The sequence below is a fragment of the Chlamydomonas reinhardtii genome, chromosome 4, assembly GCF_000002595.2.
Source record: "Chlamydomonas reinhardtii strain CC-503 cw92 mt+ chromosome 4, whole genome shotgun sequence".
Taxonomy (NCBI): Eukaryota; Viridiplantae; Chlorophyta; class Chlorophyceae; order Chlamydomonadales; family Chlamydomonadaceae; genus Chlamydomonas; species Chlamydomonas reinhardtii.
In genome coordinates, this window is record NC_057007.1 from 2,650,807 (window position 1) to 2,676,860 (window position 26,054).

Consider the following 26,054-nt stretch of genomic DNA (forward strand, 5'->3'; position numbering starts at 1 on the left):
CCGGCACCGGCCACGGTAGGGCCGGGGTCGTCGATAGCGGGCTTTGCGTCGGCAGCGGGCGCCGCCGCCGCGGCGCTGGCGTCCGTCACTTCTGGCGCAGGCGCGGGCGGGGCAGCTGTGCCGCCGCACGGCGCTCAACACCCCCACCTCCACCAGCCTCTGCAACCAGGCTCGGCGCCGCCGTCGGGCCCCCTGCCGCCGTCCGTGGCCGAGACGCCGGTGCTAACCACGCCCGGCGACAGTGCGCACGGCGCCGCCGCCGCGTACGCCGCCTACCCCGCCAGCAGCGGCGGTCTGGCCTCAGCGGGCGCCGTCGGCAGTGGCCCTGGCGGCATGGGCGCCGCCGCGCCGCTGCTGCCTGAGTCCAGCGAAGGCAGCTGGTTCGGCCTGGGCGGCGGCGGCGGAGGCGGAGGCGTGGCGTCGCCATCGCCGGGGCTGGCGTCGCCGGAGGGCTCGATCCGCGGCGTGCCGCAGCTACAGCGGCCGCAGGCCCAGAAAGGGCACCAGCTGGCGCACAGCTTGTCGGGCGTACCGCCTGGTGTGGGTGGCGGAGCCATCCCCGCCGGCTACGCCGCAGCCACCGGAGTCATGCGCTCGGCCTCAGGCATGCCGTCGCTGCCGCCGCCGTCCTACGCACAGCTGTACCCAATTTCAGCCGGTGCCGCACCTGGCGCCGCCGGTAGCCCGGCGCCGATGCAGCCGCCGGCGCCGCTGCCGCCACTGATGCGTGGCGGCGCGACCAACACGCCGCCGGCGAGCCCCATGTCGTATGCGCCGCCGCACCCGCAGCAGCAGCAGCAGCAGCAGCAGCCGGGGCACCCGCACCAGCAACTGCAGCAGCCGGGGCAGCAGGCGCCGGGGCAGCAGGGGCCGGGTGGGCCGCAGCACGACGGCGCGCGCCGCGGCCGAGGCGGCGACGGCGAAGGTGGGCAGCAACATTCGAGTGCACCTGCCTCCGTTGCGGGCAAGACAGTGACATACAAACGTTGCCCCCGCATGTGCATAGCTCCCAAACTCCTGTATGCCACACATGTCTAACTGTTTTACCTTAACCTGCTTCTCGCATGCGCTCCTGCTATCGCCGCCCATCTCACCAGGTTCCGCGACGCCCCCTGGCTGGGGCGTGTTCGAGGCGCCGTGGGACGTGCTGGCGGTGGAGGGAGACAAGTGCCGCGCCGTGGCGGTCATGCGGGCCGGCCGCGGCGGAGGCGAAGGCGGCGTGGCGGGCGTGGAGGAGGCGCAGCTGCCCTTTGCAGTGGCCACGGGTGAGCGGCACGCACAGCGGTGCACGTCGTGTCATATGTCGTGGCATACGTCGCGCGTTGAGGCTGGGCTCCTTGGCGGGGGCATTGCAGGCGTAGCAACTCGGAAGCGGACTCGGAAGGCACTGGAGATGGTGCTGGGGAGCGCCTTGGTGCCCCGCATCCGCACGTGCCACCCTTCCTTGCCACCCTGCTTGCCACCCTGCTTGCCACCCTGCTTGCCACCCTGCTTGCCACCCTGCTTGCCACCCTGTCTTGCCACCCTCTCTTGCCACCTGCGCCAACGCCGCCCGTGCTCTCTGCCCCCTTGGCTGTGCCGCGCAGCCAAGAGCGGCGTGGTCGGCGGCCTGCTGGGGCCGCCGGCGCTGCTGCCGCCGCCGCCGCGCGCCGCCGCCGGGCCGTCCTCCCTATTCATGGGGCTGGTGCAGGTGCGTGGCGGCGCCAGGGGGTGCGGGGATTGCTGCAAGGGGCGCGTGATAGGGAACGGGCGTGTCATTTGGCGTTTGCCAAGCAGTGCACGGGCATGTGATCCACGGTAGCCGTGCCTGTGTCCTCCACCCTTTCCCGCCTGCCTCCCTTTTCCCCACCACCTCCCGCTTCTCCCACGCCCGCTCCCCCTTCACGTCTTCTTAAGCAATCATGAATGTAACCCCCATGCAGAGTGTGCTGCACCACGTGCGCTGGACGCCCGACCCCTGGGCCATGATGTCCGGAGACTTTGCGGCCGAGTCCTCAACCGGCGACAACGCGGCAGCGGCAGGGGCAGCAGCAGCAACAGCAGGCGGAGGAGGCGGAGGAGGAGGGGCGGGTGGCGGCGGCGGTGGCCACAGCGGCAGCGGCGGCCCTGGCAGCGGCGCGCCCTCCGCCGGCTCCAGCGCGCACAGCATGGGTCAGGGCGTGGGCGTGGGGCTGGGCCGGGCGGGCGGCTTGGTGCAGGGCAGCGGGGCTGGAGGAGGAGGAGGGGGAGGCGGCGGTGGGGGCTACGGCGGCGCGGGCGGCGTGAGCGGCACGGCCACCCTGGCGCTGGTGCCGCACCCGGAGCGAGACGTCTTCCTCAGCGGTGAGGCCGGCGGGGTGGGGGAGGCAGGCGGCTGGGGCGCGGGGCACTGGGCACCCGAGGCGTTGTGGACCTGGGGCACAGCACACAGCACACGGGGTGCACGGCGCTGACCCGACAGTGGCGTGCACATCCCTCGCCCCTCGCCTGACTGAATCCTAGTAGCTAGCATGCTTGCCCCGCGGCCCCAACCTCCTTTTGCCCTCCTCCCTCGCCTACCTCCGATCCCCCCTCAGGCAGTAACAACCTGATGGTGTACCAGTGGCGCTTCGGTGAGCCCCTCGCCCACATGGGCTACGCGCCCTGCCCCGAGCCCGCACCCGGCGCAGCCGGCATCGCCTCCGCCGCCGCCGCGCGCGCCCGCTCCGCGCCCGGTCCCCACGGCGGCCCGCCCGGCGGCGGCGCCGTGGCGGCGGCTGTAGCAGGGGTGCTGGACCTGTCGCCGCCGCACTGGGGCCACGCGGCGGCGCTGCGCTACAGCTCTCCGGGCGGCGGGCGATTCGTGGGCATCGGCGAGGGCGGACTGGTGGCCATGTGGCGCGCGGACGTGTCGGGGCCGGGCGGGCTGGGCTACGCGGACTGGACGCACCACGTGAGTGGCGCTTGGGGCTGGGTTGGGAGGGAGCTGGACGGTGGACGGCAAGGAGAAGGGAGCCGCAGGAGGGGAGGTGCAGGGAGAGCGTGGCTGTGATGCTGTGGCGCAGACATTGGGGTTGTGAGACACTTCTGAGGTAGGAATGGAAGGATGGAGCCCGTGGAGCGAGGTGGGCAGCTGCGTGTGGGGCCCAACATGCAGGGCGCGACATGATGGCCCCGGCCTGGCCAGACTGGCTGGCTGGCCGCTACTCCGCCTCCCATCTCTGCCTTGTTCCACCTTCCTCCACCTCCTCCGTCTCGCATCTCTTCTTTCTTGCATCTTCCTTTCATCTTCCTTCCATCTTTGCCCCACCCTCCTCCTCACCGACCCCCTTCCCCGCCCAGTGTGTGGGCCGCCACGGGCGAGACGTGTGCTTCGTGGGCGACAGCAGCAGCCAGGTGCGGTGGACACGTGCGTGTTGGGTGGTGCTAATATGTGTGATGTGTGGGTGGAGTCTGGGGTGAGGCGGTTGCGCGCCCTGCTCTGCCTCTGGTACCTGCCTGCCTGCGCTCAATTGCTTATCACTCGCCACCACCCCCTGGCTATAACTGCGGTTCTTCTTAATCAATCATGAATGTAACCCTGCCAAAACACCTCCTCCTGCTGCTCACTTCCTCTGCTCAGGTCCTTGTTGCCGGCCAAGGCGACCGCGGCGGACTGGTGGGCTGGTGGGACAGCCTGGCGCCGCCCGGCGCCGCCTCCTCCTGCTGTGTGGCGGAGATACGCGGCCGCCGCACCGCCGCCACCGCGCTGGCGCTGCTGCGGCCTGACGCCGGCGGCGTGCTGGTGTTCGGAGACGAGTCGGGTGAGAGCGCGGGATGGGGACTGCGGAGGCGGCCCTTGCGAGGTGGCCCTTGCGACGGCTGTCGTGTGGTGCTGCAGCGGTGTGGGGCCGGCCCACGCTTTCCCCCCGTCCTCCCGCCCGCCCGACTTGCAACCATCCCTCCATCCAACCTGCCCTCGCTCCCCACACACGCGCATTCCCTGCTGGTCCTGCTGGGCGGCGGCACTTCACCCCTTGTGACTGAATCTTTCCGCCTTGCATGGCTGCCCTCCTCTCCAGGCGAGCTAGTCGCCACGGACCTGCGCATGATGGCGGCCCGTGAGTTCATCTGGACCCTGCCTCGAGCCCACGCCGCCGCCGTCACCTCCATCGCGCAATGGGGCCCCGGCGCCGCCGGCCAGGTCAACCTGCCACCGCTGCCGCCCGACTCGCCCTGGGCAGCGGGCGGCGGGCTGGGCGCCGCGGCGGGCGTGCAGCACTACTCGCCGCCCACGCAGGTAGGGCTGGGCCGCGGCCGTGGCGTGTGATGTGTAGGGCGCGTGGAGGGCGTTTGAGTAGCTATGAGCTGGAATTGCGAAGGCTTGCTGCTGCCGGCCCCATGCTTTCATTCTTTTGTCCCTGAAAGCAGCCGACCACAAGAACCAACAGCCCTCCACCGTGTGCACCCGCCTCCCCGCACCTGCTCCGCACACCCGATTTCCCCAAACCCCCTCCTCCCTCCCGCTCACGCTCCCGCTCACGCTCCCGCTCCCGCTCCCGCTCCCGCTCCAGGCCAAGCTGTGCAACCTGCTGGTGTCGGGCAGCAAGGACGGCAGCCTGGTCCTGGTGGACATCAGCAGCGGCCGCGTGGTGGCGGCGGCGGAGCGCGCACACGCCTCGCAGCGCACCGGCCTGCCGGGGCTGCTGGCCGCCGCCTCCGCGGCCGCCGCCGGCGGGCCCAAGCCCGTGGACCGCAGCGTCGCGCGGCGCTCGCGGCCGCCCAACGCGGCGGGCGTGGCGGTGGGCGGGCTGGCGTGCCTGCCCGACGCGGGCGTGGTGAGCTGCGGCGCCGACGGAGTGGTGCGGTACCACCCGCTGGCGCCGCAGCTGCTGGACCTGCGGGGACGGTGAGGGTGATGGTGAGAGGGGGCGTTGGATAGTTGGAATGCGGGGTTGATGCCTGTGTGGAGATGTGTCGGTCTTTGGGCGCCGATGATGGTAACCAGCGGGATTGATGACCGTGGGCAATGACTGGCTGTGCGGTTGTGATTGCCACGTGACGGAGATGTGTGTCGTATTCAGATCGGTAGTACCGTATGCGTGCATGTGTATCAACGAAGGCAAGAAGCTAGGGCCTAGCCTTGCCATGGTGCAATGAACAGCGCTTAGCACGATGTAGGAACAGTGAATCGCCTCACACCTGTAATCAAGCTGGGGACGAAGGGCTACGGCGTCTGAACACCGCGCACGGGCCCCAGAACACATTCATCGCGTGTCTTGACCGCAGTCTCCGGCACGGGGCGACGCCTTCCCATGAATGTCGGTGCCTGGGCTGGGTGCAGTTTGTTTCACGGGAATCTACGATGTCAGCCACCAGCTTCCCTTGCCGTGTCTCATCGCATCCAGCGCGTGTCTTGACCACACGCATACAGCGAGATGCTATGTAGGGTACAGCGAGATGCCGTGCACGCGGACACGCACAGGCTCGGAACTGGCGATGGGGTACCGGTATGCAAGGTGGATCCCTCGCCAGTCACGCACGAGACATAGCGAATGCTCCCGTTGACGTTTGCGTTGTGCCTGGCGGCGGCACTCCCGCGCCGAGGCGGCCCAGCACCCTCACCCCTGAGCGCCCTCCTTGATGGGCTCCCACACACAGCGTTGGGCCTGGCTGTCGCTGCGGGGCCCTACGCTCCTGGTTGATGCGGGCGCACCACGGCACGAGATGAGCGCACTGGCAGCGGCAACACTGGCGATCACAACCTGCGCTCATGGGTTGTGCCAGGAGGTGCCTGCCGGTGCTGCGCTCATGGGTTGTGTGGGCTCTCTGGGGCAGCGAGGTCAGGCTGGGTGATGTGTCAGTACCGGTGATACTTACACGCCCTAAGCAGCTGTGCTCTCTTGCAGCCACTCGTACACCATGCACAAAGCTACAACGCCTGTGAAGCTCACACGCATCATTCACGTCGCGAGTTCGAGTCCGATTTGAAGTCTGACACACCGCCTCCAACGACATAATGCGCTACGGGCCTACGGCTCTGCACTGTCACCCCGCCATCCATCGCCGCATAAATGGTCACGAGCATTGTGTGACTCAGCCGTGAAATTAGTTAGCATCGACCTGAAAACCGATGTCAAACAGTATATGGGAAGATCAACGCGTTTATTGCGTGATGTGGCGGTGCGGGGCACGAAACTTGATGCCCTGATCACCCATGGGCCGTGGATGGGGTCAGCCCTCAAGCACCACGCACGGCCAAAGGCAGGGCCGTTGCCGGCGGCAAAACCATGCCAAGGCGCCACAACTACCTCAAAAAAGGTATCAACTGCACTCGCTCAAAACCTCCAGGCAGGGCAGCCATTATTCAGTACGCTGGAAAGCATCTGCCACCGCCGCCATCGGCTCCCCGCTCCTGCCTTCGGGGTTCCCGGTGTACTTATCAACCCCTCACAATCAACCCCACCTTGATCCTCCTTGATCCATCCGCAACGCATCCGACCTACAAAAAAAAACCTCACTCGATTTGCTACCATTCACAGTCACGAGGCCAACTACCTTCCGGCAGTGTAAGCGGCCTCGCCCTTCCGAGTTCAGTACGATAACCCGACCTCGTGTGTTATGCTTCAGTTCCGTGCTAAAGCTTTTAGCGCCGCAGGCGCTCTTCCTCTCGTCCACGACCAGTGTCATACGCGCGCGAACAGTGCTCACATAGTAGTTTCGAATTCTGCCAATCCTGTCTTACTCGTAGCGGGCCAGCTTGATGGTGCGGCCGTTGGCGTACTGGGCGTTGCGGAAGTTCTGGCCAAAGGCAACGGTCGTGCAGGTGTCTGTCGCGCGGGAGGAGAGAGGCAGGCAGGGGGCATGCAGGCCGGATCGTAGGTCGGATCAGAGCAACCCGTGTCGATGGGGTTAGCTATCTTAGCTTCCGTGCAGGGCTACTGTATGTGCGCATTGCGTCACGGTGCGTACTCACAAGCATCGGGGTTCTCGGTCTCCTCCATCACGCGGCGGAAGTAGTGCTTGGGCTCGGAGGTGGCGGCAGGCACCTCCTCCAGGTGCGCGTGGTTGTGCAGCAGGCGGCGGTGGTGGTGGTGATGATGGCCGGCGTCCGCGTGGGCAGCATCGGTCTGTAGCAATGATGAGATGGACACAGCGTTGCGTTTAGCCGGGAACAACCCTGGGTACCAGAAAGGCGTGTGCGGACCCAGAGGCGGCAAGGTGCGCGCCCTCACGCAAAGGCTCGCCCAACCAATAATGGAGCAAATCCCTGAAGGGCTCCTCCAAACCTGCGAGCCTGCGTCCCCACAGCTGTCGCCCCCATATCTTACCTCCGTGGAGTTGCACTCCTTCTCGCCCACAGCCAGGCGGTAGCGGTTCCACTGGCCGAAGCTGATGCGCTGCGGCTGGGTCATGACGTGCCACAGCAGGCCCTCGCTGCAGGGCGGGGTGGTGAGGCTGCCCTCGTAGGTGACGTAGTCGCGGTCGCTGGGCAGCAGCTCACCCAGCTTGATGGTGGTGCCCGCCGGCAGGTTGGTGAAGGTGCCCTCGCGCGTGGGCATGTTCGCAAAGATGGCTGCAGAGGACGGGTCGATGAAGTGTGGAGATCAGTCAACGTGCAAACGAGCATGTAAGGGCACAACAGAGGATGAAATAGAGGCACTGGATCAGGCACCTCCTGAGAAGCGCTCAGCGGTCCTCCTGAGAAGCGCTCATAAGGCATGCACGTGCGTACCGATTCCACACAAACTGTGACAGCTTCGCACAAACCCGCCCCCGCCCCGCCTCCACCGCCCCGCCTCTGCTGCCCGACTCACGCTCAAGCAGCTCGTTATCGGGGCCGTTGTCGAGCTGGAACAGGATGCCGGTGACGCTGAAGCAGCCGCCCTTGCAGGCCTCTAGCTTGTCAGTCACCTTGTGCACAATGTGCAACTCAAGAGGAAAGATCTTGCCTGCAGGCGGTAGACGTAACGAAGGAGGACACCAGCGGATGTTTTATGACACGCGGAAGGCAGGTGCTTGCTTGATACCTGGTGGGACCTTATCGCTTTATGGGAGCCGAATGCTTGAAACACCCCTCCCAACACCTGGCCCTGTCAGAAGTCACGAGTTACGACCACGCCCACGCACCCGCCAGCAGGTGCTCCGAGGTGGAGTGGAAGTGGAACTGGGTGGGCACGGCAGTCACGCGGTCGGAGGCGTCGTTGGGGCGCATCTCCAGCACGTCCACGATGCGGTTGCTCTGGTTGCGCATGGCTGCGAGCACGTGGGAGGACGGGCATGGGGGGCGAGAAGAGGTCAAGACGGTACGTGGATATGCCTATCTGGGAAGCACTAACACTTGTAAGCATCAAGGACCGATGTCGTCATGGGAAGAAAAGGGGCCAGTGATTGCGGATTGGGTTGTCGACAGGGCCTGCACTGGCGTAATGCGGTAGATGCAGCACCAGCTGACGCACCAGGGATGGCGATGGTGGCATGGCCGGCGTAGTCGTAGGTCCACTGCACCTGGATGGTGTGGCCTGAGAGCAGGATGGAGTGGCGGGATGGAGGCAGGCAGGCAAAATGCTTCAGTCAGGTTTAGCGGAAACACCACGTGCTTGCATGGATTGGGTCTGGTGCTTGAATCCTTGACACAACAGACCCCAAGCGCCGTGGTGTCTCAGCTACCGCACAAGGCGGGGTGACCAAGCGTGCTCGCACTCCACGCTACCGGCTTGTGGACTGCGTCCCTTTTGTAGCAAATGCAACTAAACGGCTTGGCGCCATGAATCCTTTCTGTGCGGTCCGCCGCGTTGCAAAAGCCCACCGGCCACCTTGCCGTCTCTCTCGCACCGTTGTTGATGACTTGAACCGAGCTGCCGTTGGACATCAGGTCAGGGTACGACCACTGCAGTATTAATAAGGCAGGGAAAGAGAATGGAGAGTAACGGGGCCTTAAAAACCCGCTGTCAATCTGGCTGGCGTTGCGGCACAAAACCGGCCGTTGATCGCAATCAGGAGGTTCGCACCAGCAAAACCGGGCCACCCAACCATGGAAACCCTGATGCCTCCCATGTTAGGATGCTTGAAACCATTGCCCCTGCTCCAGTCTACGCGCAAGCACGCTTCGGGGCGCAAGCCAGGCGGTTAAGTTGGATGGCGCCGTGACAGGCACACACCCTCGCACACGCGGCGCAAGGCGGCGCACTACGCTGGCCTGTTGTGTCATGCTGGCTACTCACCTGGGTCTGCAGGCCGGTGGCAATCTTGGAACCCTTCCCGTCCAGGACATGGTACTGGGGCACGTTGATGGGCGACTGCGCGTGCGGTTGCGGGGGAGGAAGGGGCGGGAGCGAATTCGAGGGCAACCTCCCAGAAAGTTCACGTGACAATGCCCAGTCGGCAGAAACTCTCAACATGTATTGTTACGGACCTGCTTGCGGCCAGTCTTGCAGACCCAGGGGTTGCCCGCGCCGTCCTTGCCCTCCCTGCGTGCGATGGCGAAAAAAGTCCGTTTGGTCTCTCATGGCCTCGCCGCGATCCCGCGCAACCAACGCAAGCGCCTAGCGCCGCACTAATAATTCAGGGGTGCAAAGCAGTGGGTGCCGGACGGCGGCCACAAGTCACTCCATTCATGTGAGCAGGCCAGGTCCTTACCAGTTCTCGCCATTGAGACTATGATCCCAGTGGTCGCCTGTGTGAGTGGCCTGTCAAACAAAAGCGAGGGCGCAAGCGGCGGTCAGGACTCACCCAAGCAACGGGCATGCCTGCCCGAAGCTGCGCAGAATGCCGACTAGTAGTAATACCCATGGATATGACTTCATTTGCAGCCGGAAACGAGCAGTTGAATGCTCAGTGACGCAGTCGCGGTGAGACATTCACGTTTATGCCAAACGGCAACCAGGGGCCAAAACAACATCCTCGTTCCAACTCGCACTTGATCATTGCGAGACATGCAGCTTCGGACGTGCGCACCTTGGAGTCCGGCGACGTGCCGAACTTGTAGATGCAAGCCTGCGCGCAGCCCGCAAGCGCCAGCGCGGCCAGGAGTAGAGCGCCAGTACGCGCCATGGTGTTCAATTGATCAATTGTAGTAACAAACTATCCCAAATTGCCCTACGAAGCATGCTTTTATCGCGCCGAAAAGCGTGGCATCAAGCCGTACTTTCATCGTCAGCGCGCCAGGATTGCCAGCCAGCAAGCTTTACAACAGACATATATACAAACCAGTTGTTTGTCGCGGACGTGGGCGAGCCGCTGCATCTGAAGCCGCGCCGCTCTGCAGCTTGGAGCGGGCCGTTGTCTGCCATCAGATTGCATGAGTCACACGAGGAAGTTTCATGTGAGCGCCTGTCGGGCTCCGTGCGTTTGGGCTTCGACTCGCTGCATGTCTGCGCCTTGCCCCCGCCTCCAGCTGTCTCCAGCCCCCCTCCCCCCGGCCCCCGCTCCCCTGGAGCTCCCCTTTCGGCAATAACCATGGCTGGCCTCGGACGACGACTGTCAGCCTTGCTCTGCGGTTGCCTCTGGTGCTCATCCGTGGATGCTGGTCACCTTCCTGCAGGTGCGCTGCGACTCTGCTTACTTCACGAGTGGGGCGTTGCGATGCGTATGTCTGGTGCTATCGCCTGGTTGGGCGCCCAAAGCGTGAGGAATGCGCGTCAGCAAACTTCCAGCCAGCCAGCAACTTGTCGGTACAGTAAGCCCAGCGTTCGGCCAGCCGCGCGCTCATGCAAATTGTTTACCATCTGCTGGGTCTGGGAAATCAGCTGCACCCTACATGACTTCACCAACCTGGCTTAACACCGTCCCATCGCACACGCTTTCGGCAACAAGCATATCCGCATGGCCAGAGGCTGCCGTTCACATTCCCACTGCTTGATCTTGCCGTGTGATGTGACATTACTTGACGGGACTGTGGCGGGTGCTCCCATCAAAACCCGTGCCGAGAGCCCTAAGCAGTTTATGGCTAGTCACCAAGTCCTCTTACCGGAGTTGCTGCGACAGGGACAGTCCGACCACCAAAAGTGCGTCATTGAGGCAGAACGAAAAGCGTGAACACAAGCAGCGACAGCAGCTCCTTGTACCGTTGACATAACGGCGTGCCAGGCGTCGCGGCAATCCACGGCCCAAAGCTCGGGACACACAGTGTGTGGCGTTGCGGTGTGTGTGTGTGTGTGTGTGTGTGTGTGTGTGTGTGTGTGTGTGTGTGTGTGTGTGTATGTGTGTGTGTGTGTGTGTGTGTGTGTGTGTGTGTGTGTGTGTGTGTGTGTGTGTGTGTGTTGCTATCCCCTGGCGATGAGGTAGACACTTGCGGCCTCAGACGGGAGGCGTGACTTGTGCCCACTTTTGGGGCGCAGCCCACGTTTTCCCTTTGCGAGGGACACCCAGGGCCTTTTTTGTCCATGGGCATCTTACATGTCGTACACGTCTCTGCCTCAACTGCACCGTTGTAGCTACCTCGCTCCCCACATCCTGCACGTCTTAAAACATCCGGTCAGCGTCTCCTGTCCTCCATCTCCAAGAAAACAATGCTTCACATTCGACATGGCTATGGGATTGCCCAGCCAGGCCTTGCAGCTACTGGAGAGCAACTGCATTGATCGGCATGTGCGACGGCGCGCATGAGGCCAGCCCGCCAACAACCCAGCCAGCCAGACAGAGGCCGGACCGTGCATGCTGGCAACCATACCGTGCTGAAGCGCCCCACACCAGCCTTATATAACTTGCATAAGTACGGATCACTCATCGAGGAGAACCGGTGCCTCCCCTGTACGCAAATGTCTCGCGTGCAGACACTCTCGATTGCTGTCGAAGTTCCCGTTATTACCCGCGTACGCCCTCTACGTACGTATTACTTGCCTCACTACCATCCATCGCCACAACGTCCGGCCCACTGACTTTATTCCGCTCTCAGACTGCCCCATCGTGGAACCAACTCCATACCTTCCTTACTTCTTTACTAGTCAGGAGAAAACAGGAGGTCCCGCCGCCCGTCCGGTACTGTGTGTATGCGTGCTGCACCGCAGAACTATTTCGGTGTACTATGGAAAAAATTGGAAAGGCCCGCCAAGCGCGGGTCGTCAAGAACACCATCGAATGACACACCAAACCGTGAAGCAAAGCCTGGAAAATGGAATGCCTGCTGGCCGTGCCGACGGTGGTAGCGTGACTAACTACTGGGAAGTTTAGTGATAGCGGGCCAGCTTGATGGTGCGGCCGTTGGCGTACTGGGGGTTGCGGAAGTTCTGGCCAAAGGCAACGGCCTTGCAGGTGTCTGTCGCATTGGGGGGGAGGCAAAGAGGGAGGCAATAAGGTCGGGGTTAGGGGGCGTTACAAAAGAAACACGGCGCGCAGGCGCGCAGGCACACGCAGGAGTGGACGACCACGTGCACGGACTTGCTTGGCAGCAGCTCGGACCGACTATTGGGCAGACGCAATCCAATGGAACTCAGCACGCATGACTCGGTGTCTCCCCTTGGGGGAGCCTTTGGGATACCGCGCCCTCGCCCAGCTTCTAGGGTACAATGCATGCCGGTACTCCCTTTTTACCACTCTCAGGTAAACTCACAGGCATCGGGGTTCGCGGACTCGGCCAGCATCACGCGGCGGAAGTAGTGCTTGGGCTCGGAGGTGGCGGCAGGCACCTCCTCCAGGTGCGCGTGGTTGTGCAGCAGGCGGCGGTGGTGGTGGTGGTGGCCGGCGTCCGCGGCGGTCTGCACGCGTGGTAAATGAACATGGGCAGCACATAGGCGTGCGTGACAGGAGCACTGACCAGTGACGCAGATTTGACCCGGCAGCCGCCACCGTCACCCGACACCTCGCTCTTCTTGCCCGTTCCCAGGACTCCCCCGTTTGTAGGGGCGTCTTACCTCCGTGGAGTTGCACTCCTTCAGGCCCACAGCCAGGCGGTAGCGGTTCCACTGGCCGAAGCTGATGCGCTGCGGCTGGGTCATGACGTGCCACAGCAGGCCCTCGCTGCAGGGCGGGGTGGTGAGGCTGCCCTCGTACGTTACGTAGTCGCGGTCGCTGGGCAGCAGCTCACCCAGCTTGATGGTGGTGCCCGCCGGCAGGTTGCTGAAGGTGCCCTCGCGCGAGGGCATGTTCGCAAAGATGGCTGCAGAGGACGGGCCGATGAAGTGTGGCGATCAGTAAACGTGCAAACGAGCATGTAAGGGCACAACAGAGGATGAAATAGAGGCACTGGATGAGGCACCTCCTGAGAAGCGCTCAGCGGTCTGCCATGCACGTACGTACCAAATCCACACAAACCGTGACAGCTTCGTACAAACCCGCCCCCGCCCCGCCTCCACCACCCCGCCCCTGCTGCCCGACTCACGCTCAAGCAGCTCGTTATCGGGGCCGTTGTCGAGCTGGAACAGGATGCCGGTGACGCTGAAGCAGCCGCCCTTGCAGGCCTCCAGCTTCTCAGTCACCTGGTGCACAATGTGCAACTCAAGGGGATAGATCTTGCCTGTAGGCGGTAGACGTAACGAAGGAAAGGCACCAGCGGATGTGTTGTGTGCGGAAGGCAGGTGCTAGGTGGGGTGGGGGTTGGGACTTGTGGGACCTTTCGTTTGGTTGGAGCCCATTGCCTACTTAGAGCTTTACACCTCTCCCAACACCCTTCTCAACACCCGCCCCTGTCAAAAGTCAAGAGTTGCGCCCACGCCCACGCACCCGCCAGCAGGTGCTCCGAGGTGGAGTGGAAGTGGAACTGGGTGGGCACGGCAGTCACGCGGTCGGCGGCGTCGTTGGGGCGCATCTCCAGCACGTCCACGATGCGGTTGGTCTGGTTGTGCATGGCTGCGAGCACGTGGGAGGAGAAGGAGGAGGTTACCAATGACGTGAGACAAGATACGCGGCGTTGGCACGCTATGGTACCGAATAGATAGGAGATGCAGAGATGCAGCACCAGCTGACGCACCAGGGATGGCGATGGTGGCATGGCCGGCGTAGTTGTAAGTCCACTGCACCTGGATGGTGTGGCCTGAGGATAGGGGTGGCGGGATGGAGGCAGGCAGGATTTGGTGAGGTTACCGACCGTAGAAAACCACCGCAGTGTCCCAGATACTGCAACAAACTTCTTCGCCCCACAACGCCTGCAAGAAACCAAGGCACCCAGATGCATGACTGCGCACAAGGCTGGGTTACTAAGCGTGCTCGCACTCCACGCTACCGGCTCGTGAACTGCGTCAGCTGGCAGGTCCCTTCCGTAGCAAATGCAATCTAAACTGCTTGGCGCTATGAATCCTTCTGTGCGGTCCGCCGCGTTGCAAAACCCATCCAGCCACATCGCCTCGCTCTCACCGTTGTTGATGACTTGGACCGAGGTGCCGTTGGACATCAGGTCAGGGTACGACCACTGCAGTATGAACAAGGCAGGGAAAGAGGAGGGAGGTTAAAGTGGCCAGTGAAACCCGCTGGCAATCTGGCCGGCGTTGCGCGGTACAAAACCGGTGGTTAATCGCAATCAGGCGGCTCGCCCCGGCAAAATAAACCGGGCCATCCAACCATGGAAACCCTGACTCCTCCCATGTTAGGGTGCTTGAACCCTTGCCCGTGCTCCAGTCTCCGCGCAAGCGCCCTTCCGGGGCGCTGGCGGGCCGGTTAGGTTGGATGGCGCCGTGACAGCACACGTGGCGCGACACGCTGCCTCCCACCGTTACACCCTGTTGGCTACCCACCTGGGTCTGCAGGCCGTTGGCAATCTTGGAACCCTTCCCGTCCAGGACCTGGTACTGGGGCACGTTGATGGGCGACTGCGCGTGCGGTTGCGGGGGAGGAAGGGGCGGGGTAAGGGGTCACGCGCAACATGATGAACTGTTGGGGGGTGGGGGGCGGGGGGGGGGGGGGTGGGGGGCACGGCAAGAGTTCGGTCCGCCAGTCCGTCCCATGCAACCCGTCCCGTGCAGTCGTGTTTTCATGCTAAGCGGTCTTGCTGAAAAGCCGTCATTGATCCGCGTTGTCCACGGACCTGCTTGCGGCCAGTCTTGCAAACCCAGGCGTTGCCTGCGCCGTCCTTGCCCTCCCTGTATGTGGGGATGCCCAAGTCGACAGGGACCAGAACCGTTCATCGCCCTAGCCTGACCACAATCCCATGTTGAGCACACAAGGGCGTGTTGCAAATGCAGCGATGCAAAGCAGTGCGCGCCCAGCATCCGTCGCAAACGTCAAGTCATGCATGCATGTGTCTGACTGCATCCAAGGGCCTTACCAGTTCTCGCCGTTGAGGCCATGGTCCCAGTGATCACCCGAAACGGTGGCCTGTAAAACAATCGCGATGACGAAATCTGTTCTCACAACGCGAAAAGCAACGACTTGGCACAGCAAGGCTGAGTGGGGGCGCAAACAGCCTATCACAACAGATGGCTGGACAGGTTGGCCGATCGATATGCTCACGACGCGGCGGCGGCCTTGTCGAGGCATAGAATTGCGCATCGGCAACCAACAGCCGAATCATGCATCTGCTTGACAAGCTTGTTCTTGGTTCATTGTTCGAGTCGGTTAGCCTATTTCAAGTGCGCACCTTGGAGTCCGGCGACGTGCCGAACTTGTAGATGCAAGCCTGCGCGCAGCCCGCAAGCGCCAGCGCGACCAGGAGTAGAGCGCCAGTACGCGCCATGGTGTTCAAGTGGGTTGCAGGTAATGACTCAACGCAGGGTGTGGACAACTATGGTTGCATCCGGACTTATATCAAAAAGTGACAACGGTACGGCGGTCGCTGGCCGTCACATGGGCGTGGAGAGAAATCGCATATGCCATCAAACAATTGTTAAAACCAGAAGCTGCATTTCTGCATGCGCACAGTCTGCAGCCGGGGTTGCGAGCCGCTACTTGGTTGGAGTTCCGGCACCCATGTCATACCCCGGGGCAAAGGGGGAACCCTTTTCGCAGTTCGTAAGTCGGACTCGCACCTAAATCCCTCGCGTCAAACCTCCTTCCAACCGGTGAAAATCTACAACGCTGCCAACGTGGTGGCGCGGCTTGAAAGGCTACAGCCTTGACTATTTTATTCTTGCGGCTGTTGGGTTGCTGGGCGCCCAGCCGGTGTGGAAGGCTGGGCTGGACCGGAGCCCTGCGGACTGGATTTGATTGGCTCCAGGTCCAGGAGCAGAAATCATGCGTGCTCTGCACGCATATGGGTGCCTATGGACACATTCTGGCGGGTCTTCGGAGGGTTGGGGAGGCACGGAAGCGTGGAGGTAGGGAATTCAACCCCGTGGGTTGGAAGGGTTGGCCGTCGGACTGCAGGCAGGGGTCGCCGGCCGGTTGCAAATCTACCTGGAGCCACGCATGCTGGCGGGAGAGAAGCTGACCTCTGTGCTCAGTGGCTGACCCAAAAGTCGACACGGGCGCCCCTGCCCCTGCCCCTGCCCCTGCCCCTGCCCCTGCCCCTGCCCCTGCCCCTGCCCCTGCCCCTGCCCCTGCCCCTGCCCCTGCCCCTGCCCCTGCCCCTGCCCCTGCCCCTGCCCCTGCCCCTGCCCCTGCCCCTGCCCCTGCCCCTGCCCCTGCCCCTGCCCCTGCCCCTGCCCCTGCCCCTGCCCCTGCCCCTGCCCCTGCCCCTGCCCCTGCCCCTGCCCCTGCCCCTGCCCCTGCCCCTGCCCCTGCCCCTGCCCCTGCCCCTGCCCCTGCCCCTGCCCCTGCCCCTGCCCCTGCCCCTGCCCCTGCCCCTGCCCCTGCCCCTGCCCCTGCCCCTGCCCCTGCCCCTGCCCCTGCCCGTGCCCCTGCCCCTGCCCCTGCCCGTGCCCCTGCCCCTGCCCCTGCCCCTGCCCCTGCCCCTGCCCCTGCCCCTGCCCCTGCCCGTGCCCCTGCCCGTGCCCCTGCCCCTGCCCCTGCCCCTGCCCCTGCCCCTGCCCCTGCCCCTACCCCTGCTGCCAAATACGAGTAGCGCAGTGCGCTGGCAAGGTGGAGAACATTCGTGGCTTTGGGCGGAAAGGGGGCGCGGTAAAGTACGCAGTAACATGCGTGTGTATGCCGGACATACATTTAGTCGGCCGTTGAATGTGTGTATATGGCGGGTATGCCAGAACTAACAGAAGTGGTAGCTGCCGGGGAACTCAGACAGGCAGGCACCACCTGTGTGCAGCGCTCGTATCTTCCTTCGTTTGGAACGAAATTTGCCCAAAAAGGCCTCTGGCGGACGAAATGTTTTTTATTTCGGCCAAAACGCACGGGATCTTGGGGGGTCTTTCGGCAAACAGACGAAGACATTTTTGGGATTTCGGCGTGGGACAGGGGGTTCCAGCGCCTACTCCACGGCCGAAACCTGCGTGGCATATGGTAAGAAGGCTCAAAGGGCTGTATCTATGGGTGTTGACGGCGGGAGAGTGAGGTTAGGTCGGCGGGAAGCAGGGGAGGAGTGGGCGTGTCGTGTCGGTGGACATCGTGCGGGTTGGGGGCGGAGTACGGTGGATGGATCGCGTAAGTACCTGAAGGAGGGCGGAGCGATGGGACCAGCCAGCAGGCACGTGATGATGGGGGGGGGCAATTCATGCGAACAGGGGGGGGGCGGAGGAGCAGATCCACTTGATTGACCACACCGACCGCCGCTGGACATCATGATGCGAGGCCGCGTGTGCGTGTGCGTGTGCGTGTGCGTGTGCGTGTGCATGCCCGGCGCGGCGGCGGTGGCGGGCGCCCGGCAGGTACGTAGGTGTCAGCGAGTAGTGGTGCGTGGTGGTGGTGGTGGTGCTGGCTGGGTTGCTGCTGCTGGTGCGTGGCGTGCGGGGGTCGTGTTCGTGTTCGTGGTGGTGGTGGTGGTGGTGGTGGTGGTGGTGGTGGTGGTGGTGGTGGTGGTGGTGGTGGTGTTTGATGGTGGCGGTGGCGGTGGCGGTGGTGGAGGAGGTAAGTGCAAGTAAGGGGAACATGCAGAGGTGAATGTGATTGAGTGGCGACCACATGTTTTAAGCCTGGGAGCTCTTGGTGTACCGTACTCTTGAGATGCGTACGTACGTAAGGCACGGTACGTAGGGGCGGACGCCTTACTACTAATTCCTACTAATTGCCGGCGATGGCCGAGCTGATGGTCAACTTGGGGTCTGAGAAACCAAAGCAGTAGTCCGCCTTGACGTGGTTTGCTAGCTAGGCGGAATGAGCGGCACTGACAGCCACGGGCAACAGCGGGGAGTTGGTAAGAGACCCCTCCACGTGTAGCAGGCCATGGATGGGCCCGGGTGGCTCGAAGTACGAGATGTGGGTAAGTGGGTAAGTGGTGGGGTTAACACCCATCAGGATTCCTCCTAGATGTGTGGAGGCCGTGAGGCAGTGAGGCTCACCACCAGGTACGTCGTCGCGACGGTCGTCGGTACATCAAACTTGTGCCAACACCTACCTTGGCCCCGGCCCTCGGCCCTGCCGCCCTGGCCCCCCTTCAAGTCCAATCCGACCCAACATCGATGTTGGAATGACTCTGGAATGGGAAAGAGCGGCACTGACAGCCAGGGGGCAACGCCGGGGCCGTGTGGGCGTCGGGCGGGAGCGAGGTCGCATGCTGGCGATTCAACAGCGAATTCAGTCTCACAACTGCATTCCTCATCCTACACAATGTTATACATAACACTCCTCGACCCTTGTTTGTCATTCAGCAGTGCCACGAGCAGAGCTCACGCAAGCTCCATTTGCCGGCTGGCGCACCAGACTGGCCCGTTGTTCCTTTAGTCCGATCATCGTGTCTGTACTTCCATGTATAGTATCAGCTAGCACTTACGTACTATAAGGCACTGTGGGCCTCAGCCTGGTGAGCCTTAAATGTTACAGTTTGCACACGGCAGCGCAGCGAGTGGGCATGGCTTAGGCAGTAACTACAATGCTCCAGCATCAGCACGCACATGGCATAGAATGTGCCCATACGGCATACCGCTGACCCAGCCTCGCGCCGCTCGGACCGCCGGGCGCCTTGGCCCCTCGGCGACCACCAGCGGTGTGGCCCGCGGCCTGGCGTCCGCAACCAGCGGCCCGGCAGCGGCAGTGCTCAGCGGCGGCGGCCCCCGCCTTGCCACCACCGCACCTTCTGCCACAGGGGCTGGCGGCGGTCTGCGGCAGCTACTGCCGCTAGCCGCCTGGGCCCGTCAAGCTGCACCAGCGCCCGCCACTGCCGCACCTGCAGCAGCCGGGGCGCGCAGCTGTCTCCTGCAGCCGGGGCGGCGCGCGCAGCAGCAGGTGCTGGCGGCTGCTTGGAGATACGGCAGTGGCGGCACCAGTTACACGAGCAGTGACAGGAGCAGTGACAGCAGCAATAACAACGATAAGGGCAGAGGCGGACATGTCGAGGACAGGGCGGGCAGGGGCAGGGCAGGCGGAGGCCGTTGGGCCGGCGGCAGGACGGGCGGTGGCAGTGGCAGGAGTGGCGGCGGCGGCGGCGGCGGCGGCGGCGGCGGCGGCAGGGCGCGTGACCCCGCGGATGACATGACCGTGTGTCGGACTCTGGAGGACCTGCAAGCAGTCATTGATCGGCGGCTGGCGGTGTGGTCAGAGCGGCAAGACGTGAGCACCATGTCAGCTGCCTTCAACCTGTGTGGCAAGGTGAGAGGCAGGCTTGGCGCGCTGTCTTGCGGGCAACAACAGGAGGAGGGTCAGGGCAAGGGGCCGGTAAGCACGTGCGGGCCTTCCTGATTGCAGTGCGAGCACTGACAACACCAACAACACACGCACCTCCTTAGGACGTAGCACAGATCACGCAGGACAGGGACGTGTTGCGTGCTGATGCAACGGTTGCTGGCGTGGGAGTAGTTATAAACCCTACCAAGGTCCCGGCTCGATGGGATTCCATTGTTGTTTAGGCATGCGCGCTTCTGTCCCGTAATTCGGTCCCTGCAATGGCGCGGTACTACTTTTTATGCGAATGTTTGCCCTCCCCTGCAGCTGGAGTCCGCACGCACCAGCGGCCCGGCCCCCACAGCCGCGGCCCGCTTTCGCATCGTGGCGGCCCTTTCGCCTGCTCTCCTTCCGCTCGTGCCGCGCATCCGGCAGCCGGCCGGCTGCAGCCTTCCGCTGTGGGCGCTGGCGAAGGCTGGGGCTGCCATCGGCGGGCGTGTGGAGTCACAGCTGGCGCCGGCACTGCTGCAGCGGCTGGCGGATCCGGTGTTGCTGAAGACTGCAACTCCTCAAAACCTGGCAAACGCGCTGTATGCCCTGGGCAAGCTGCGGGAGCAGCAGCAGCAGCGGGGCTCGGGCTGGGACCCCACCTCGTCGCCGCACCTGGATGCACTGGCGGGCGCTGTGGCCTCGCGGCTGCGTGCGGCGGGGGGGCACGGCTTCACCGCCCAGGGTGTTTCAAACAGCCTTTGGGCGTGCGCCAAGCTGGGGTACCGAGACTCAGACCTCCTGCTGCCGTTGGCGGAGGCGGCCGCAGCCCTTGCCCTGGACATGAATGCGCAAGATGTGGCCATCAACCTGTGGGCGCTAGAGGTCCTTGGCTGCACCGGATCGGCGTTTCGGGCAGTGCTGGAGACGCTGTACGGTGCGGCGCTGCGGCAGCTGCGAACACCGAAGGAAGCTGAAGCGTTCAAGCCGCAGGATCTGTCCAACATCCTGCTGGCGCTGGAGGGGCTGCAGCTGCGAGGCAAGCAGTCCGAGCTGCTGGCGTCAGCAGTAGCCGCCGCATGCGTGCGGCGGGGCTTTGCCGGCTTTGAACCGCAGCACCTCAGCAACTCGGCGTGGGCCCTGGCTAAGATGGGGTATGGGGCCGGTGCAACGTCGCAAGCCACGCAGCAGAGCCATTGGTACGCGGCCGCGGCGGCCGCAGCTCAGCGGCCCGGGGTCATGGCCGGCGCCAAGCCGCAGGGCTGGGCCAACCTGCTGTACGCGCTTGCGTTGGTGCGCCACCAGCCGCCGCCCGCGCTGCTTGACGCAGGCGCCGCGGCGGTGATGCAGCGAGGCAATGCACAGGAATGTGCAAACACGCTCTGGGCGCTGGCGGTGCTGCAGCTGCGGCACGCCGGCTTGGAGGCGGCGGTGTGCGGCCGGCTGGGCGAGCTGCTGCGGCTAGAGCCGGAGTCGCTTATTGCACAGGAGCTTTGCAATAGCTTGTGGGCGTTGGCGGTGCTGGCAGGCGGCGTTGGCCCTGCTAGCCCGGCTGCCGCTGCGCTGGCCCCGGCGCTGGCCTATGAAGCCGTGAGGCGCCGTGAGAAGCTTAATGGAGATGACTTCAGTCAGCTGTGGCAGGCGCGACAGGAGTTGGGCGGCGAGGTGGCGGAGGCTCTTGCCCGCAGCCCCGACCTGCTAGCCGCGATGGAGGCGGCGGTGGCTGCCGAACGGGCGACAACTTCGACCACCAGCAGTACGCAGGAGCAAGTGGCAGAGGCGCTTCAGCGACTGCTGCAGAAGGATCTCCTGCCCATCGTGTCCGTGCAGACGGAGGTGGTGGTGGAGGGCGTGCTGGGGCGTGTGGACATTGTGGCGGACTGGAGAGACGGGCGCAGAGTGGCCATCGAGGTGGACGGTCCAGACCATTTCCTCACCAACCGCAAGGACGACCCGTCCGCTGTAAACGGTTCGACGGTCCTACGCAACCGGCAGCTGCGGCGGGCGTTTGGGCAGGGCGGCCTGCTGTGTGTGCCGTACTGGGAGTGGGACAGGCGGAAGACTTCTTCCGCTCAGGAGGCGTACATGCTGCAGCAGCTGCAGGATCTGCTATCGGGCGCTTCGTCAGGAGCAGCAGCAGGGGAAGGCAGCGCCGCCGCCCCTCGCCGCCCGCAGCAGCGGACGACTCCGCCGCAGCCGGATACTGCCGGCAGCAGTACCACCACCAGCACCACGGCTAGCAGCAGCCAGAAGAGGCGCGTCCTCGTTGTTGTCCGCAGGACGGCGCCAAAGCAGGAGGCGGCCGGCGGCGGTGGAGCGGGAGAGGCCTCGGATGCAACAGTAGCTGCAAGGACGGTACCGGCGGAGGCTGAGGTGGTGGCCCCAGCCGGGCAGCAGCAAACGGAAACGGTGCAGCGGCTTCCCAGCAGTGGCGCTGGTGGCGGTGCTGGCGAGGGCGGAGGAGACGGAGCTCCGCTGGCGCCGCAGCCACCACCACCGCAGCAGCCGCGCGTGTCAGCGCCCCGGACGCGCCGCAGCAGCCGCCAAAGCCAAAGCCGCGGCGTCCAGGCAGGCTTGCCTGCTCCTTCGGTTGAGGCCCCGCCGCCGGAGCAGATGCAGGCGGCAGCGCAACCCAGGCGGGCCGCGGGTGGGAAGCGGACTGAGCGGAAAGCAGCGGCGGCTCCGGCAGCAGGTGGCGGCGGCGGCGGCGGCGGCGGCAGTGGCCCCGGGGCGGTGGTGGTGCCGGCCACGGTCTCTGAGAATCAGGTGGCGGTGGTGGCTGGGGAGGAGGGCTCTACGGCAGCAGATGTGGAGGGTGGTGGTGGTGGTGGTGGTAGTGGCGGGGCGGGGGCCTGCCCGCGGGCAGCAGGCGGAGGCGGGCGGCGGGGACCGGCAGGCGTGCAGCCTCGAAGCGTACCAGGAACGAGTGAGTGAAGGGGTGCGAAGCAGTGGATGTGGTCAATGAATGCGGCACAAACGTGCACACGACTTGTGGTTCGTGGAGCGGTATCCCTTGTGTCCTTTTCCAACGCACGTGTGTAAGGAGCAGTGAATGCAACATGCTAGGGCGCGCCGCGACGGGCTTTTGGCTTTGTGTGGCGTGTGTTTGGTGCGGTGCCCAGTACGGTAGGCATCTGTGGTGACGGTCAGGCAGGTGAGCGGCCGTGGGGCCCAGTAGCGGTGGCCATACACGAGTACAGGGGGGGCGGGGCGTGAAGTAGTGGAGTTGAGGCACCAACGCCAGCTAAGTAGCAACACATGCACACACGGCGCGCCAAATGCGCCAAGTTTGAGGCATGCCGCTTGTGTTCTGTGTGCAGAGGGTAGATCGCCACGGGTCAGCTGTGGCAGTGGCCCGGGGGTTATGTGCTGGTGGCGGCTGACGTGGCAAGCAGGCGTGACGCTGGGGCACAGGCGGAGGAAAGGGAGAGACCCGTCCGCGTGTAGCAGGCCACGGATGGGCCCGGTTGGCACGAAATACGCGACGCAGTATGTGTGGACGATATTTGGTGGGGTTAACACCCATCAGTACTCCTCTTAGATGTGGAGGCCGCGAGGCTCACCACTACGTCGTCGGTACATCAAACTCGTGCCAACATCTACCTTGGCAGGTTGGCCCTGGCGGCCTCGGCCCTGGCCCCCCTTCAAGCCCAATCTTATCAAACATCTCTATCGTATTGACTCTGGAATGGGAAACACAGCCTGTTTCGTCAACTAAACGAAGCCATTTTAAGGAAATCGGCCACTGACGCCGCCCCTGCCTTCGTAAAATACGAGCGCTGGCTGTGTGGTTGGGTTGCATTGGGCGAGGGGTTGAACGACGGTACGAGAGGGTAAGAGCCGTGTGATCAACCGCATGCGGTGCACAGCAGCGTTTCCTGCCACGAGCTCGCGGACATTGGCTGTGCCAGCAGTCACGCGGGTACCACTCCGGGGGTCAAGGGCGGGATCGCAAGGTCTATGCCCAGACTGTCGCCCCGACCATGAATTGACATCCCATTACACATAATAAGGTCCCTGGATGGTGCTCGGGCATAATTTTGAGCGAGAGCTCAAGTTGAAATGCTATATGTCGCGCTCGCCAGGACCCCGCCAACTTAGCCTGAAGCTATTTTGATTACATCTATACGAGAATTAATGTCGACGGCAATAGATTCAGGCCCCAAACAGCGCATATGCGAGATATGGGCTTCGGTCAATTTCGCGACTTGAGCCCCGATAAGCATAATTTGGACCTTTGCCGACCACTTCTGGCTGATGATGATGTTGGTTATGTACCTACAGAAAGGCGGTGTCTAATCCGTGCGGTAGGATTTGCCCCGGGGCAACGTCCAACGTGCGGGTTTGGCTGGGAAAACGCACCCCCCGGACGGCAGCCCAGTTTTCACCACGGGCAATAGCTCGTACAAGACATCTAACTAGCCAGGCGGATAGAGCGGGGGGTAGGTCGGGTCAGCATCCTTGTACGAGTTATTGCTCATAGTGAAAAGGCCCGCGGAAGAAGGGGCTCCCGTAGACCCCATCCAGCCGCCTGGTGGTACCCGCGTGCCAGCAGTGCTCTGACGGTGACGCTGACGCCACAGGAAGGGTGGGCTGGGAAGGGGCAGCGCCTGGGACGGCGGCGTCGGAACAGGAACTGGAGGGGGAGCTTGCGGCCGTGACTGCAGCTGTGGAGGGTGTGCCGCCAGCGCTGCAGAAGGCTGTGGTGCCTGTGGCCGTGGCGGTTGTGGCGGCGGTGGCAGGGGGGGTTTAGAAAGCTCAGCAAAGCTTCTTACCCCATGCTCAAAGTTACAGAGCTCCAGGAGAACCATATGTACGTGCTTTTAGTTTTTCCAGGGTTTGTCTGGTGAGGAAGTTCTGGGCCGCGAAAGTTGGGGGGTCGGTCGTCGTGGGGGTCTGCCGGGTTTTCGGGAGCCCATCCTGGCGAATTTCGGGAAGCGCCCCACAAGCAGAACTAGGGGCCAGACGCAGCACTACGAGGCTCATATGTGCACGTTATGCCGCAGTAAGCAGGAACAAAGCGTGGGAGGGCTAAGTGGCGCGTCCTGGCATGGACTTGTCAGCACATGTCCCCGGATTCTGCCGGATTCGACATATGTGTACTGACACAGCGGGGCTTTTACGCGCTGGTGCGCAGGAATTCACGCCTAACAAGGGCTGCCGGTGCACATTGTCTACTCGTCACGCGGCAAAGCGTTGAGCGCGGGGTGGGCTGGGTCGAGGCCTCGAGGGCATTTCCATGGATAGGATCCAACCTGTGACCGAAGTGTCAGAACAGGACCGCTGATGGCACAGCGTGATAGGGTTCGTCAAGAAAAGTCGATTGGCACCACTTGAGTATAAAAGGGAGGTAGTTTAACCCCTAAACAACGAGGTTTTGTCCGTGGGAGGGGTCGGGCGTCCCCTCAAGTGGAGTCCCCCAGGGATTTCGGGGCATTGGGTCTGGCACTTTGTCTCCTTCCCCCCCCCCCCGCTTGGCGGTGGTTCCAGGGCTTGCTTCGGCACTGGGGGCTGTGGCACCGCTGGGGGCTGTGCTACCGCCCGCCGCACTGTCTCCTCCTCCACTCCTTCATCTCGGTCGGCGGCGCCCTGCTCCTTCTCCACCTTACTTGTCGCCTTCGTCCTCCTCCTCTTCCTCCTCGTCATCCTCGTCTCCAACCGCGGCCGCCGCATTCAGACGCGCACGCAGCAGCGGCACAGCAGCGCCGCTGCCCTGCGTGTGCATCCATGCGCCGTCGTCCATAACCGCCCCGGCAGCCGCTGCCGCCACCGTCACTGCGCCCTCTGCCACTGCCCGCGCGAGTGCGGGTGCTGCCGCCAGTGTTTGTGCCCCGTGCGTGCCGCGGCCGTGTGGTGGTCCTTAGCACGTACGGCTACCCCGCAGGCTGCAGGGCCCTGGCGGCTCGCGCCCCTGAATCCTAGATCAGCCGTGTCCACCCCCTGGCCACCGCCGCCGCTAGGCACCATACACAGCCTGCAGCCGCGGTTGCAAGCCGCTACTTGGTTGGAGTTCCGTTACCCCGGGGCAAAGGCGGAACCCTTTTCGCAGTTCGTAAGTCGGACTCGCACCTAAATCCCTCGCGTCAAACCTCCTTCCAACCGGTGAAAATCTACAACGCTGCCAACGTGGTGGCGCGGCGGCTTGAAAGGCTACAGCCTTGATTACTTTATTCTTGCGGCTGTTTGGGTTGCTGGGCGCCCAGCCGGTGTGGAAGGCTGGGCTGGACCGGAGCCCTGCGGACTGAACTTGATTGGCTCCAGGTCCAGGAGCAGAAATCATGCGTGCTCTGCACGCATATGGGTGCCTATGGACACATTCTGGCGGGTCTTCGGAGGGTTGGGGAGGCACGGAAGCGTGGAGGTAGGGAATTCAACCCCGTGGGTTGGAAGGGTTGGCCGTCGGACTGCAGGCAGGGGTCGCCGGCCGGTTGCAAATCTACCTGGAGCCACGCATGCTGGCGGGAGAGAAGCTAACAGGCAATTTGAGAGCAGCACTGGGGCAAAGCCCAAGCGAGTGTGCATTGCTGCATTTCTGCGTGTTCACTTCTGTCTGTGGCTCTGGTTATGGACAAGAAAAGGTGGCTCTCCCTTGCAAGGGAAAAGTGGGCTGAGCC

The 26,054-nt window shown here is 63.7% G+C and overlaps 4 protein-coding genes across 4 annotated transcripts in view; 2 read left to right on the forward strand and 2 right to left on the reverse strand.

The window, feature by feature from the left end:
* CHLRE_04g223000v5 (uncharacterized protein) overlaps positions 1 to 5,157 on the forward strand; it is a 20,591-nt gene extending 15,434 nt beyond the window's left edge. The window contains exons 18-26 of the mRNA XM_043061932.1: positions 157 to 925; positions 1,098 to 1,265; positions 1,587 to 1,690; positions 1,923 to 2,322; positions 2,556 to 2,911; positions 3,301 to 3,354; positions 3,581 to 3,761; positions 4,020 to 4,237; positions 4,512 to 5,157. Coding sequence (XP_042925284.1) covers positions 157 to 925; positions 1,098 to 1,265; positions 1,587 to 1,690; positions 1,923 to 2,322; positions 2,556 to 2,911; positions 3,301 to 3,354; positions 3,581 to 3,761; positions 4,020 to 4,237; positions 4,512 to 4,850 — 2,589 coding nt within the window. The 3' untranslated portion in view covers positions 4,851 to 5,157. The remainder of the gene's footprint in view (positions 1 to 156; positions 926 to 1,097; positions 1,266 to 1,586; positions 1,691 to 1,922; positions 2,323 to 2,555; positions 2,912 to 3,300; positions 3,355 to 3,580; positions 3,762 to 4,019; positions 4,238 to 4,511) is intronic.
* Positions 5,158 to 5,801: 644 nt separating this feature from the next.
* CHLRE_04g223050v5 (uncharacterized protein) lies at positions 5,802 to 10,226 on the reverse strand. Its single transcript, XM_001692238.2, has 11 exons — positions 9,895 to 10,226; positions 9,577 to 9,626; positions 9,353 to 9,407; positions 9,162 to 9,236; positions 8,773 to 8,827; positions 8,397 to 8,459; positions 8,068 to 8,193; positions 7,755 to 7,889; positions 7,269 to 7,513; positions 6,914 to 7,067; positions 5,802 to 6,767 (listed from the first exon to the last, which is right to left on the reverse strand). The coding sequence occupies exons 1-11, from the start codon at positions 9,988 to 9,990 to the stop codon at positions 6,679 to 6,681; spliced, it is 1,143 nt and encodes a 380-aa protein (XP_001692290.1). The 5' UTR covers positions 9,991 to 10,226; the 3' UTR covers positions 5,802 to 6,678.
* A 1,092-nt stretch (positions 10,227 to 11,318) lies between these two features.
* CHLRE_04g223100v5 (uncharacterized protein) lies at positions 11,319 to 15,569 on the reverse strand. Its single transcript, XM_001692239.2, has 11 exons — positions 15,446 to 15,569; positions 15,134 to 15,183; positions 14,894 to 14,948; positions 14,604 to 14,678; positions 14,227 to 14,281; positions 13,844 to 13,906; positions 13,597 to 13,722; positions 13,256 to 13,390; positions 12,789 to 13,033; positions 12,488 to 12,632; positions 11,319 to 12,193 (listed from the first exon to the last, which is right to left on the reverse strand). Exons 1-11 carry the CDS (start codon positions 15,539 to 15,541, stop codon positions 12,105 to 12,107), a joined length of 1,134 nt encoding a protein of 377 aa, XP_001692291.1. The 5' UTR covers positions 15,542 to 15,569; the 3' UTR covers positions 11,319 to 12,104.
* Positions 15,570 to 18,466: 2,897 nt separating this feature from the next.
* CHLRE_04g223150v5 (uncharacterized protein) lies at positions 18,467 to 23,178 on the forward strand. The gene is made up of 2 exons (XM_043061933.1): positions 18,467 to 19,440; positions 19,780 to 23,178. The coding sequence occupies exons 1-2, from the start codon at positions 18,757 to 18,759 to the stop codon at positions 22,372 to 22,374; spliced, it is 3,279 nt and encodes a 1,092-aa protein (XP_042925285.1). The 5' UTR covers positions 18,467 to 18,756; the 3' UTR covers positions 22,375 to 23,178.
* Positions 23,179 to 26,054: the final 2,876 nt, after the last annotated feature.